The sequence below is a fragment of the Cheilinus undulatus genome, linkage group 8 (assembly GCF_018320785.1).
Source record: "Cheilinus undulatus linkage group 8, ASM1832078v1, whole genome shotgun sequence".
Classification (NCBI taxonomy): domain Eukaryota; kingdom Metazoa; phylum Chordata; class Actinopteri; order Labriformes; family Labridae; genus Cheilinus; species Cheilinus undulatus.
Genome location: NC_054872.1, coordinates 44,863,996 through 44,878,438, shown reverse-complemented (window position 1 = coordinate 44,878,438; position 14,443 = coordinate 44,863,996). Strand labels below are relative to the sequence as shown.

The 14,443-nt window shown below is 39.1% G+C and overlaps 1 protein-coding gene across 2 annotated transcripts in view; it reads right to left on the bottom strand.

Moving 5' to 3' along the window:
• The window catches only part of sept7b (septin 7b), a 30,688-nt gene extending 17,429 nt beyond the window's left edge, over positions 1-13,259 (bottom strand). Inside the window, exons 1-6 of one of the 2 annotated variants that reach the window (XM_041792843.1) lie at positions 13,128-13,259; positions 12,127-12,128; positions 9,946-10,048; positions 5,803-5,909; positions 3,084-3,184; positions 2,829-2,963 (exon numbers count right to left, since the gene is read on the bottom strand). In XM_041792843.1, the coding sequence (XP_041648777.1) occupies positions 2,829-2,963; positions 3,084-3,184; positions 5,803-5,909; positions 9,946-10,048; positions 12,127-12,128; positions 13,128-13,131 (452 nt within the window). In that variant the 5' untranslated portion in view covers positions 13,132-13,259. The remainder of the gene's footprint in view (positions 1-2,828; positions 2,964-3,083; positions 3,185-5,802; positions 5,910-9,945; positions 10,049-12,126; positions 12,129-13,127) is intronic. The other variant, XM_041792844.1, reaches the window with a different exon arrangement.
• Between the last annotated feature and the right edge of the window lie 1,184 nt (positions 13,260-14,443).

Sequence of the window (14,443 nt, the reverse complement as noted above, 5' to 3'; positions counted from 1 at the left end):
AGTGATGTTAGAAAAAAAGATGATATAACACTGAACATGTCAGAATGTCAGTAATTTCTGATTTACTGATGTTAAAATACTTTCAACTTTTGTGCTTTATTGTCTCTTACAGATGAGCAGTAAAACTTTTATTTAGATGAAAATTTTGTGTTCATTGTTTTACTTTGTTAGCTAAACTGAGACCCTGGAGTTTCTAATAAAAACGTACACAGTTGGGATTTTGTTGATCATGAAGCTTTGACGCGGGCTGGTTAAAAAAACACAAATTTTAACCTTTTTAATGCCCTGAGATGCATCATTCAGTATCCAAAACCTAAAATGTACTCAGTTTAAAGAAATGTTGATGTTCTTCCATTGGATAAGCTTCAACATTTACTCAGTAAAAAACTCAAATGCTAGCTCCATAGACTGTTGCAGTAATGCATCAGTTCCCCGCCTGGGTTCTTGCCCCCCCCCGGAAGTGCAGACAATTATTAAGGGAGTTTGTCTAATCTGAGGTGGTAAAATCTAGTTTTACACACATATATATAGTTTTATTCAGACCTTTCAGACTTGTTTTACTAAGATCAGTTCTGAAGGCCTACTGTGTTGGGCATTAATCAATGAAAACAATTAAAATGAATCTTATTTTTTGTCAACTATACATTGCTTTGTTTTTCATCTGGGTTATGGGGCGCTCAGCTTTTCCTACATACAAGCTGGGGGGGTCACCTAGGGAAATGAATGGGAACAACTGCCGTTATGACTTCTTAAATCCAGAAATGCATTCAAAGTCTATGGAGATTTTAAAATAAGCTTTTAGTAGCTGTGACTCAAGCTAAAATAACAAATAAATTACAGCTGAAAGTGCCTCACTTGTAAATTTTGAAGCTTTTGCACATCTTACAATAGGCAGTTTCTAGTAGGTGGCTAACTAGGACGACAAAGTTTGTTGGAGATATTAAGTGTTGTCATATCGAACATGCAAAATCTTCAAATAGCCTGCCTTTCGCCTGGTGTAATTTGTACAAAAACTACTCAACTCTGTAATTTGTTGGTTTGAATAAGAAGATATTTTAAACAAGAGGTAAGACAACCACACCAAAGTTGTCAGTTGACTGTGGTGTAATTCCCTTGTAGTCTAATGTTAGCTTTTTACTTTAACCAATAGTGTTTTTGCTTTTAAAATTATACCAGTAGTGTTCATTTGTGAAGAATATTTTGATGAATATAATACGCAAGTGTCAAAAACAGCTGTAACCATAGAGTTTACTTTCAGTGACAGTTAAAAAAATACTCAAACCCAAAGGCTTTTTGTCAATGGAACCCATCTGATGCTAACTTGTTGGTTAGCCTACATGTGCTATGTCATCCCTGCAGCACTCTATTACAGGAAGACATTAGCAATAGCTTCCATTTCTGTCAGTCAACTAATCACCAAATAATTTCAGTAATACCTACTTTTTTCCACATGTCATTAAAGGCTATTCATAACCAAGTTCAAGCACAGTTTTGGGAAGTCCATGCCAAATGACTGAACAGAGTATGATGTATGTGATCTTGTCCTCAATGAGTCACTGACCTCAAACCTTTAAGAAAACCAGACAGCAGAGTCTAGCTGGGGGATTCAAAGTCCAGATTGTCTCTCAGTGTTGGAGGTCACTGTGCTTGTGTGTGAGAGCACTCTGCTGTTATGAGGCGATGCTCTGTCTGTGTATGCGTGAGAACATATGCTGGCCATCCTCGAGGCTGAAGCACAGCTTGTGTGGTACAGAGGACGAGCTTGTACAAACACAGTGTCTCACAGTGGGGACAGACAGACTGACAGACTGAGGAAGAGGAGAAAAAGGAGGACAGAGGCTCCTTCATTGTTTACAGTCGGACACGGTCAACAGCTTTAAGGGCATGTGAGCACACGGATAACAACTGCAGCAACACAAATTGTGTAGCTCCAAACAGCTTCAACAAAAACAACCCTCCTATAATGATAACCAGCACAAGCCCCCCTGTTTTATTGTTTGGCTTAAGATCCTTGATTAAGGACAGGCTGTCATATTAGCATAATTTTAAGCCCATGTATGCATTTAAATGAGCCATCAACTCAGCAGTTCATTTTTTAGGGCAGGAAATAACCTTTGGAGTCTCTCACTTTAGCTACTCCCACACTTTCTGCAGTTTGAAAGGGTTGTACATACAAGCAAGACACACATAAAAGGAAAAAGCATATCTGAGCTGTCAGTGTACTCTAGAGGATTTGGTGGCTTGTGAATAAAAACACTTTAAATTAAAATTCCCAAGAGTCATCTCTTTATGAAACACTGTCGATTTGTATCAACAGCTGGGCGAACTGCCAGCGTCTATATCGCTGCTCTCCTCCCCTCATTTTCCTTCTTCTGCAAGCTTCAAGTTTTAACCCCTGTTTTGCAAAAAAGCTGACTCTGTTTCACAAGATTATTTAAAATATTAGCCTGGGGGAGCAGTTGTAGGAGATAGAGCAAGACAACGCAAATATATTTACTGCACACACAGGGAAGCTGCAGAGCATGACCTCAGCTTTGTGCTGATGGACAAAGAGCTGCTTCAGAGGCACAGGGGAGTTTAGTGACATGAGGAAAATGCTTGAGGGGGAATATTTTTATTTTCTGTCTCTATGCTTATTTTACAGGCTGCAATACTCTACTGGACTGTTAATGCTTCGATTCATACTGAACCCCAGTCCAGTTGTTTCTTATTCCCGTCACTTTCTCCCTTTTATTTAGTCCTGATCAAAGATGCGATTTTTTAAAGAATGCGTTACTCGTTTTTATCTTTTACTAACACCATAGGGTTTCTAAATAAAAGTAGCTCACCCGTGTCCCGAGGGGGCGATGAAATACAGGCAGCAGTGGATCCGGCTGTCAGGCATTTGTCGTCTGTTCACGCGGGATTCTGAGTTCAGGTAGTCTTCAAACTTGCTGTCTATGTGGTCGATGATTGGCTGCCAGCTGTGAAATAAAAATTGCATATTTTTTCAAGAAAAGATGCAAAGGTAACAGCTAAATAAGCAAAGAAAGGGAGCAGAGAAAACATTGTTATTAGAGTAGTCTAGCTCTTGTGATCTTTACCAGTTGCTGTTGTCGACAGCATCTCCGAACCCTGGGGTGTCGACTATTGTGAGCAGCAGCTGGACGCCTCCTTCCTTTATTAAAACTTTAGACTGTTCAACCTGGAACAGGAGGAGATTAAGAGGGAAACATTTAATTATTTGCTCATGCAGCAAACTTAGAATAGATACTATTGAAGATGGGATGAGAATTCCTTATCAGTGAACACTGATAGCATCTCAGATCATATATTCATCAAAGAAGACACTCAAAGCTAGCAGCATGTAGCAACACGCAGACCCACACTGTGCTATTAGCTAGCTATGCTGGGAAACCAGAGAAGCACACAAGCATCTGGAGATAGCAATGCTGTCAGTCAGGAGCCAGACAGATAAAGTGAAGCACTTGAGGCACTTCAGTTTGAGAATAAGTGAGGGAGGATGATTTTATGGCTGCAGCTGTCTGACAGTCTGCCTTGTTTAAACCAAACAGAGAAGATATGGTTGAACTGCTTTACTTGAAGCACAAATAAGAAGTTATGTTAAAACTTATGTTTTCAAGACAGCACCTAGTAGAGCTGCTCTGAACTTAAAGCCATAAAGAAATGAAATTATAGTTATCAGGGATATTATCCTCTTAGAAAATCAGACCATGTAAGCTTTGTTGGATTATACTTTAGGGGGATTTTGCCTTCATTTAGAAAGAATAGTAAAAGATAGACAGGAAATGTGAAGAGAAAGTGGGAGATTGACATACACCCTGCAGAGTTAGGATCAGGAACTTAACCTGTGCCCAGTGTGACAAGATTATAGCCTCTGTTCATGAGGTGCTTGCCCTACAACAGGAGCTAAACCAACACAATCATGCTTACTCATATTAAACTGAAAAAGTGGCTTTTGTTGTTTTGTTTTTCAATATGCATGATGTACTGTGACAAAAAAAATTCTGGTGTTTAAAAAGCTACGTTTCTCTGATGTGTAGAGAACAAATCACAACTGAATTAAAACTTTAGAAAGGAAATCAAAAATGTAAACTTAAAGAATAACTTTGATATGATACTAGTAATGATCAAATCATTATGAAAGATTAATAGACATTTTTGAAAAAGGGACGAGGAAATATGGGCACTGTAATAGTTAACGATGCACCAATTTTGAAAATTAGGGCAGATACCAATAAGATTCGTATGGCAGCATTTTCTTGTATGTTTGACCATGAAAACAGATCAGAGTTTGTCCTTTTAGGGATTTCTTCTGCCCAGCAAAGAAAAAAAAAATCTCATCTGATTCATCAGTTATGTGAACTACAGTCCAGCATCATTCAGACTGAACACAACAGATAAAAACTTGCTCCTGAGAGATGGATTTGCCAGATGATCCCAAATCTGCAATCAGGCTGATCCATCTTGCAAAGCTCCACTCCGAAATGATACTGCCAGGTCTACGAACAGATCAGACCAATCAGCATCATTTGAGGAAAACAATGCAGCAGGTCTCGGCAGAGTTCAGTCGATGATGGGATAGTTAGACATGAGGTTTAGCTGTACTGTATGCCAGGATATACAATGGCTGCTGGTGGAGTGATTAGCTCAGATGTAGCTACAGCGGCAGTTTTATCTGAACTGGAAAACATTTACTTACTAAAAGAGGTTTTGAAAAAAAAACACTGGGGCTTTTCTTGGCAGGGAAGATGTTTCTTCACTTCTCCCTACCTGCCTCAGCATGAGTGTTATCTATCAACTAGTGCCTCTGTTCATAAACTCAGAGTGCCTGCCCGCTCAGCTCACGTTACGGACCAGAGCTGCACATGCCTACTATCTCATTTTGTCTAGTTGCTCTGATTGGCCTGTAATGAATGTGACAGACATCATTCAGACAACATTCATCACAACAACTTCTGAGATTTTTTTTTAAGTCCTGCTGTTCCCCAACACTTTTATGGGATGTTTCCCACAAGAATGTGGCATATATCCCATGTGATGGGTATATGAAACCAACAGGTTAGATATTCAGGTTTCCTGCCTCATTATTTGCGCATAGTCCATGTTTGTTAACAGGCCTGATACCAATGTTAAATTGATCATCTGTACCACACACACACACCCACCCACAAACTGGAGGTAGATTTGGGGCTTTTTGTTTTAATGGCAAAGGCAGAGCAGGGGGAGAGACTGGAAATCTAAAAATAGACCTCCAAATTTGGAGGACAGGAAATTATAGGAATGATGGATAGCAAGTATGAGATCAGTGTGGCTCGAGTTGTCTGCCTTACACTCGTGATATTGTTTTAAACAGTGCAGACTTCATGTCTGCTAATGGTCCAGTTGCTGCTGTAATCAAGCAAGCAAAAAATTTTGATGTTACCAGATTTAGCTTGGAGGAATTAAGGCCAGTTAATCTTTGTGGGAAAAGAACTGTTGAAAAAAACTGGGTCTGAAAACAATTATTAAGTAGGCTTTTATGTCATTAAGACAGATGTGATATGAGATGTTATAGACTCAGTTTCATTGGTTTTGTGATTTTCATAAAAAACAGAGTGATGGTTTGGAAAGCTGCCACAGCTACCATACTAACCCACCAAAGAGTAAAACCATTTTCAGCTCTGATATTTGCTCTACTAAAAAGAGAAGATGTGTCAATTTCACCACTACCTCTGCTGCTTTTTTTAAGTGCATGGCAGTGCTGCAGGTGCTTTTCAACATTGCGTGCTACATTTGAGCACAAAGATATTCAAAATGTACCTGTACAGTCTTCTTGATTCGATGTGAGGGTCCAGGATACTCTGCTGAATACAGGTCTGTCAGGAACAGAGAGTTGATCAACGTAGATTTGCCCAACCCAGACTCACCTGGAAAAAAAGAGGGAGAAAAAATACTGAATATGTATATTACAAGAACCTAACATACTGTATTTCGTCCACATAAAAGTCACACTTGCCCTTCTTAGTACAATCAAAGGGCAAGTGTCTATCCAAGGACGATGCTGACATTTGCCCAACACATTACTCTATTTGGTTTCACAGTTGAAGAGCTAAGAAAACAACTCAGACAATGCGTCTTGTTATGTGCAGCTGAATGGCTGTGTGGTCTGTGAGGCTTCTCAAGCTTGGTCAGCCATTGTGTGCCCAGTTTCCAAGCTCCCAGTGAAAAGAATCATTAGTGGAAATGACCACTGACACTGCCTGCCTTGGCTGACAGCCACGAGTCAATATTTAACAAGCCAACATTTACACCAGAGCTAGAGGTGATGTTTGGAGCTTGTAACGTAGCTTCTGTTTGTTGAACATTTTATGCGTGGCATGTCACTATGTGGTATGGCTATGCGCTTGTTAATTTTACTGCAGTATGAAGTGGTGACAGGCCCGTGAATCGAGCTCCTCTGCAATGTGTGAAGTGAACAGGTTGTTGGGTCATGTGTGTCACGAGGCATGTGCAGAGCAGACGTGCCAGTCACTGCTGGTAATACCAGTCCCATTTCTCTCTCTCCTTCCCTTCCTCTATCTTTCATCCTCCTTTCCTCTTTTCACAGCACAATGATGACACATTGCCTTTCGCGGTGGGGACATGTGGGCTCACAGCTTGTTGGACCCAAGAAAAGCTGAATATTGTTGGCGAAGACACCAAAAAAACAATAGCAGCCATTTAACAACCACCAAGCCCAGAGAGGACCCCCTCAATATTCTTTGTTAATTGATGCAATGCCATGTCTATCTCCTCTAAAATTACTCCCAAAACGCAGCTTTTTGTTATAGGCACATAGAGGCACTCTCAAATCCCAGAGGACTGCTTGGTCACCAACTAGCAGCTTTTATAAAGGACAACAAAAAAGAACAGGAACAAACAAACCAAAGGCCTTCATCACAAGGACGTGCTAATGTAAGAACATAATTACAGCAATAGGACTTGGACATTCATTTTTATAGCCAACTTCTCCCCTCTTTATCTTCTATTTTAAAAAATTTACAGAAGTGGTGAAAATATGTCTATTTGTAATTTTCGATGCTCAGAAAGCTTAATTGATTGCCTTCTTTTTCCCGTAACCCAAATATCTTTAGTGAGCTGATAGTGCTGCATGATTTGGTAATAATGTGTGATTGCAAGTACTTAAAACAAAAATAATTGCTGGCTATGTCTGATTACTTAATTGCACAGTCTGACATCATGATTGCGAGAAGATTAATTGTGCAGCCCTATTACTTAGAGGTTAAAAAGCCCTCCAAAATAGGGGTGGGCAATATATTGAGTATAGTCAATGTATCGCAGCCTCTGAGATGTGAGCGTTTTGGGTGGAATTTTTAAGCCATCAGCATGCAATTCTCTCTGAAATTTTGCTTCTCCTACTGTCTCCTAAAGGCCTCTTACCCGCAGGTTTGCTCCAACCGAAGGAGAGTGACCTTGCCAAGTGAAAGCGAGTTTAGAGTGCTGCGCCACGGCACGCAGCCCTGATCAGCAGACACAGATCACGAGAGAACTGCGAGTTCACGCAGGAAAAGTATGTCAATAGCAGACTATTTTACCTTTGGGGTTAATTTATCATCCTTTCTGGTATAAGTCCATGATATTATTGCTTCCACCACTGGGTGTGTACATTAGGAAGTTGAAAGGTTAATGTTTGCTTAAAGGATCTGTGATTTTATGTAAAATTATTTGGCTAAATGTCCTTAAAAGTTAACTTTTCCTTGTCAATGGCGTCGTTGTAGCTCTATGACCCACTGACCTCTCTGTGATCCTTTACCCTCTCTGCAAGAAGAGAATGGTAAGGTAATGTTGATATAGTGATGATTTGCAACTGGGAGTCTGTGCATTGTGTTGTATTTTGAAAGAACCGGATATTTTATGCTTTTGACTTCCTTTTTTGGAGCTTTCTGACTGACGGGTATTGACGCGGGTTGGCAGCGGCCAGTGCTGAAAATAGACCTGCAGCGTGTCTCGAATGAAGTGGAGCGAAGTGGCGCTCCAGGCATGTGCCGCTGCTGGTCTTGAGCGCCGGCTGTGGAAGTGCTCTGATAGACTAGAGAGGGAGCGATTTGCTCCGCAGTATGATTCGCCAACAGATCACAGCGCGGTCACTTTATGTAGCAATTGGAGGTTACAGCATAGAGAACACTCCCCCACCCATCAGGAAAACTCTCCTCCACACATGCACACTTTTGTATTAGAAGGAGAGGGAGTGAAGCAAGGAGAGCGCAGAGAAAGTGGACAAACAGACAAAACGAATTAGCAAGAGACAGTAGTTTAAGATGGAGATGGACGATTTGTTTCTGAAGAAAAACAGCACTGAGTCATCTGGTAGGGGTTTGGATTTCAAAAGTAAAATATCAACCAAAATGTGGTAATCTGTGTAGATACCACAGATTATACAAAGATTAAGGCAGCAGTAACACAAAACATCCCCAAAGACATGGCCCAGTAAGTTCTGTTAGAAAGCCCAAATTTAAAAATCTCACAAAGACGCATGACCCCAAGTACGATTTGCTTGGGTGCATTTTTTCTGCTAAAAACTCCCTGCCAGAATATTCCATGCCAGTAAGGGAAAAGGTGGCCCAGACGCTACAGATGTGACCCATTTCTCCACCACTATGGATCTATGATCCAGCAGAACAGTACATTATATGGACAACTGGGAGTTCAAATGTCTGTGCCTTCAAACAAGCTTTTTTTTTGATGATCACACCTTACTCAAGGTCTGAAAGCAGCTCTCATATCATGGAACCTGTCAGAAACTGGTCGAGTGTTCATTAGCACAGTTAACTAGACTAATGTAAAGTTGTGAGCCTAGTGAGAGGACAAGACTGCAGTGTTAGGCCATCAACTGCATCTTGTGTTTGTTGAGTTTTTGTGTAGGTTTGCTTCACTATTAATGAGAAAAATTATATCTTTTTAATAGTTAATAATAGTAAACATAACAGAGAAAAGATTTCTTAATTTTCCGTACACAATAAAAGACTGGATAGACAATATAGAAAGGTCTACTATATTTATCATACGGGCATCATTCCATGCAGCAGAAAGCTGAATTAACAAGATTTCAAAATAGCGCCATATATATTGTGCATCGCGATATAGCCTTAAAAAAATTTGCGATATTAATTTTAGAAGCTGGGGGATACCGTTGTTCTAGTGGTTGTTCCATTCCCCTGTGAATCAGGCGATCAGAGTCCAACCTTTGGCTACTCTCTTTCTCTGATTTATGCCTCTATCCAATGTCTGACCTTCTCCACAAAGACATTTTTAGAAGTAGGAGTCAGAGAATTACTACATTTTTTGCTTACAACTCAGACTGAAAAATAAATTTTAAATTACAGGAGTTGGTGATTAAACACTGTAGCTCTTTATAGTAACTGAAAGATTGCACATTTGCTGCAGCACTGCACACAAGGACCTGTAGAAATGAAGAGTAGAGAACACAACGGGAGATACGCTATTCTTAGAGGCATGCTGGGTAAAAACTCTGTTGGTCTCACCACAGGAAATAGCTTTGACCCGAGGACTCTTTCCCTCCAAACAGGGACTGATCAGCCGAGGAGGATACTGGCCTTGTGTCAAACACCACATCCAGGCATTTTAAAAGAATGTCTGCATTTCTGATTTGCTGGAAGCAGCTTTATATAAATCACTCTCTCTTGAGTGACAGTTTTAAGGGCCTGACATAAAGATTAACTCAAAACACAGAGATGCAACAGTGCTCTCCTTTCTGACTCAGCAGTTAACTCTGTAAAGCTGGGGGCATGTCTCTTTTGGCTGCACACACACAGACACTTACAATCTGCCTCTCACTCCAAAACAAACCACAGTGACGGACTCTAAAATGTGGATCGCAACAAATACAATCAAATGATTCATATAAAACAAGGGCAAACAGAGGGCTGAGCAGTGTGTTCTTACCAACAACCATCAGGGTGAACTCAAAGCCCCTCTTCACAGACTTCCTGTACACTTGGTTTGGGAGGCTTGCAAAGCCAACATATCCTTCCAGGTTCTTTTGCTGCTGAAGGAGAGAAATTAAAAAATACACAGATTAAACACTATGAAGGAATATTATCTAATTCCTTTTTGTACAGCTGATACATTAAAACCATAGTATCTTCATGTTTTAACTCTACAAACCCCATGTTTCATCATGATTAAAAATATTTTCAAATAAAAGATAAAAGCAAAACACTAGTGCAGATGTTGAGCTGAAAAAATAAACTGTCAGGCATGAGAGACCTTATTTGAAAGTAACACTGTTTGTTTTTTGCAGTTATGTGTTTGTTGGGTAAAATTAAACACAGACATACAATTATTACATCTTTTTTATTGTGCAATTCAAATTTCCCAAAAACCAGAAAGCTAAAAATTAAAAGGAATGATATTTTCATTGATAGATCAATAGATAAAAATGGCATTTATAGTGAAAACTATACAGAAAACTACTACAAAGAAAAACAGACGAACAAAGAGAAGGGGGCCCACACATCCCCTTTGACATGAGAAGTATTTCCTTACAATATTTAATCAGTTTCTGCAATAAAAATAACCCAAGTCCTCCATCCCCAGTACAATTTCCATGTTATAAATTAGTATAGCACCACAGTTTTCCCTGCCTGCCAAGATCTGTGCATCCTCCATCACTTGCAGCCATGGTAACTATCTATTTATGAATGGTACATTTTCCAGTCTTGGTTTAAAATTTATTTTCTCCATTATGTAAATTCCTCTGGCCACTTATTTCCTTGTCCCCGTACTGGAGAATCTCCTCTGAGCCAGTGCAATGTCTTTTTGGCTGCAAAGTGTTTAAATGTGTCTGTTTCTCACTGTGTCTAAGAAGGCCCCAACGAAGGACAGGAGAAGGCCAGAGTCAGAAAGCTAAAGTCCCAATATTTCGCTTAAGTTAATAATAATATATGGGCATTATTTGCTGATTGTTCTCCATAGTTCCTCCAAAATTTCTGTTTAACAGGGTTCTATTTTAGGGATGTAGGATACTGGATTTATATTGTATTTTAGCTGTTATATGATATGCTTTTACTTCCAAATTAATCATTGCTGATCCCAATACAGATATGATACATAAATGCAGTGTAGACATAAAACTTCTAGCATTAAATCACACTTAAAAGCTCAAAGAATGAGGATGAATAAAGAAAGACTTCAGCTGATGTAGCTGTGTTGGTCCAGCCTACAATTCCACAAACTTATTTGTACATATGGCTGATATTTACAGCTGACTTAAGCTAATATCTGCCACAATTAAATGCAGATAATATTATGCATCCCTCTTTTATTTTTGAAAGCATGTAGGGTGTTCTAAACAATCTGATAACAATGTTTCACTGGAAATCTCTCCAGAGGTTTGTATCAATGGCAATATCTGTGGAAATATTTATACGGAAAATCCTCGCTGATTGCCACTTTCAACCATCCTTCTCATTTATTAAATAAATATTTAAATTGTATCTGCTACCTTAATTATTTTGGCTTGAGTTAGTGCAATGCAAAGAGATAATTTTGATACTTACAGCTGTTTGGTGTAGATCAATATTGTGCAGTCCCAGAACAAGCCAGCGTTTCCAGAGTCAGCAACCAAAGTGGGAGAGAGCACAAAAACAAAAAAAGCAACAGGGAATCAATCTCAGGCCATTTGACAAACAACCCATTCTGTCTCCAGAATCAGTTTCCAAAGCTCAGGGGCCTGGGGGCAAAATGATTCATGATCCGAGAAACGATAACAGCACAGACAGTTGGCCAGTCCGGTACATATTCCACTCCACTTGCTCCTTTAATGTCAGCAGCACCATAAAGCAGAGGCCCATTCTCAGTTGCAGCTTTTTCTTTTCGCCTGTGGCAAGGAGAGGATTTCTGGCACTTACGCTGGAGCATCTCCTGCCTACTAACAACAGCCCACATGTCTGTGACGCTGTGACTTAGTATGCTGATTTGCCTACAGGAAATGCAGTTTAATCTCAGCAGAATCCTACTACAGATAGGTAAAATGGCAAACTGCCACAAATCATCTATTATGACAGGTGAATTACACAATTTAATAAGCCCAGAAAAATATGAGACGTGTCATTTTAAAATGACAGCTGCCTGTTTCCTTTCAGACAACGTCTGCTAAAGGAAGTGGCAGCAGATGGAGGTTGAAGCTGCAGTTTCCTGATGTAGATCATTTGAAAGGGCTCTCCTGAACGGAAAAGAACTCCAGTTTAAGTAAACAGCAGGTTTAATATTCAGACTAAGTGTCCATGTTTTGACTTTTTAGAGATCATTGGCCTTAGACTCTCAGACCTGTGAGGTACTAGATCCACTTTAATCCAGATTAAAAGGCAGCCTGGTAACCTCCTTATACCTAACTGTGACACATCTGACTTGTTTGTCTCTGACTGTCTAACCTAGATGCCCCAACCATGGCAGTTTAATCAAATTATTGATCACGTACGAATGCAGCCCCCATCTCATGGGCACACAAAGGACAGAAAGTGGTCGCTCTCCATATTTGGAGCATCATTTTGAACATGTTTTCAGGCATAAATGTTGTTAGCACCAGTGACTGTAGTCTGCATTAATGCGGGGCTACGATCTCAGAAGTCGAACAATCAAATACAAACCCATTACGACGGAAATGTAAAAAGCTTAACATGTCGTTTCGTTCTGTGATCAAACAAGACAGTTTTAACTGTGAACTGTCTAATCCAACGTCCGATACTAAGTAAGGTAGTTAGTCAAAATGTGAGTATTTTTAGAAACGCGTAGAAAAACATAACAGGAGTGGTTTAATTTGAGTGATTATGATACACACAGGACTGTTACTGAAATACTTTGCTTGAAGCTAAGGCAGGAAATGACACTCCCGTTAGGTTATGCAGCCTGCTGCCGAAGCCAATGCTAACAACTAGCCTGCTAACTAGCTAGCAACCCATCCAACTGGAGGCGGACGACTGGGCGTTGGTTGCTCAGACAACTGCAGAAGCTAAATAGCAAAGTGTACGAATAACGACTCCTATCTAAATTGAACCATCAAAGTTAAATTTTAAAATATCTCAGTCCAAATAAGTCTTAACAGTAACAGACTGCAGCAGTCTCACCCATAACGTTGACGCTCCCAGCCGCCTCAGAAACCGATCATTCACAAGCCGACATTCCCCTTCTCACTACTTTTGCTGGAGCTACGCACTATGAGGCACGCAACGCCTACTGAGCTCAACGGCCGCACGCTGAGATAATGACGTAAATCCTACGTGAATCATGGAGGGAGGAAAGCCGAATGCTCGCGAGAACATGTAAATCTTTTCAGCAGCGAAGTGGTCTCGCGATTATAACCTACAGCTAAGATTTTAGAAGGACTCTCTTTTTGAGCACTTTCTGGTCTTTACGCTCTTGAACAGCTGCATTTTTCTGAATTGTTATAACAGGAAATACCCTATAAAATCCCTTCGCCATTTTTTTTCAAAAAGTAAGAACTGTCAAAGTGATTATTAACAAATATACATAATCTGAAATCGAAATTATATAGAAGAAAGTCATAATCATGACATAAAAAGTCTAGAAATATGGCATAAGAAGTCGAAATTATGAGACAGTAAGATGTTAAACTAGAAAATTATAATCTAATCTTAGAATTTTGCCAATTCATCTCAATTATAACCTATTTTCTCAAAATTTCGACTTTAAACATCAGAATTTTTACTTTTTGACTCACAATTACGACTTTTTATCCCATGAGTTTGACATTTTTCATCACAATTTTGACTTTTTATCTCATAATCTAGCCAATTTAAGCTCTTCTTTTGTCATAATTTTAACTATATTTAAATCTCGACTTTTTACCCCATAATTAATGACTTCTATTAACGTAATATTGAGTTATCTCCTCACAATTTGACATTTGTTATCTCATAATTGAGCCAATTTATCCTTTTTAAACTGCTTTATTTCCTCAAAATTATTACTTCACATATCAATTTTTACTTTTTACCCCCAAATTATTACATTTTATCTCATAATGTCGATTTAATAATTTTGACATTCTTACTCAATTTTGGCCCCCTTTATAGTTGAGAGTTTTTATTTCATAGTTTCGACCATTAATCACATAATTCAAATTGTTAACTTAATGATTATTTCATGTAACTCATAACCATGACCAACTATCTCATAATATTCAATTTCATCTCATAACTGGGACTTTTTTATCTCATAATTTCGATTTAGATTGTATATATTTTCAAACAAAATACCTAAGTTTCATATTAACCCTTTAAGACCTTCTGCTACAAAATGCAGTCTGCAACTCAGAAGTAAAAGTTGACTAATCTGATGACCTAAGGTAACACTTTCATCCTTTTTTTACTTTTTATGTATCCTACTCACACCGTTTTTTTACCTAGTGACTTTTATAATT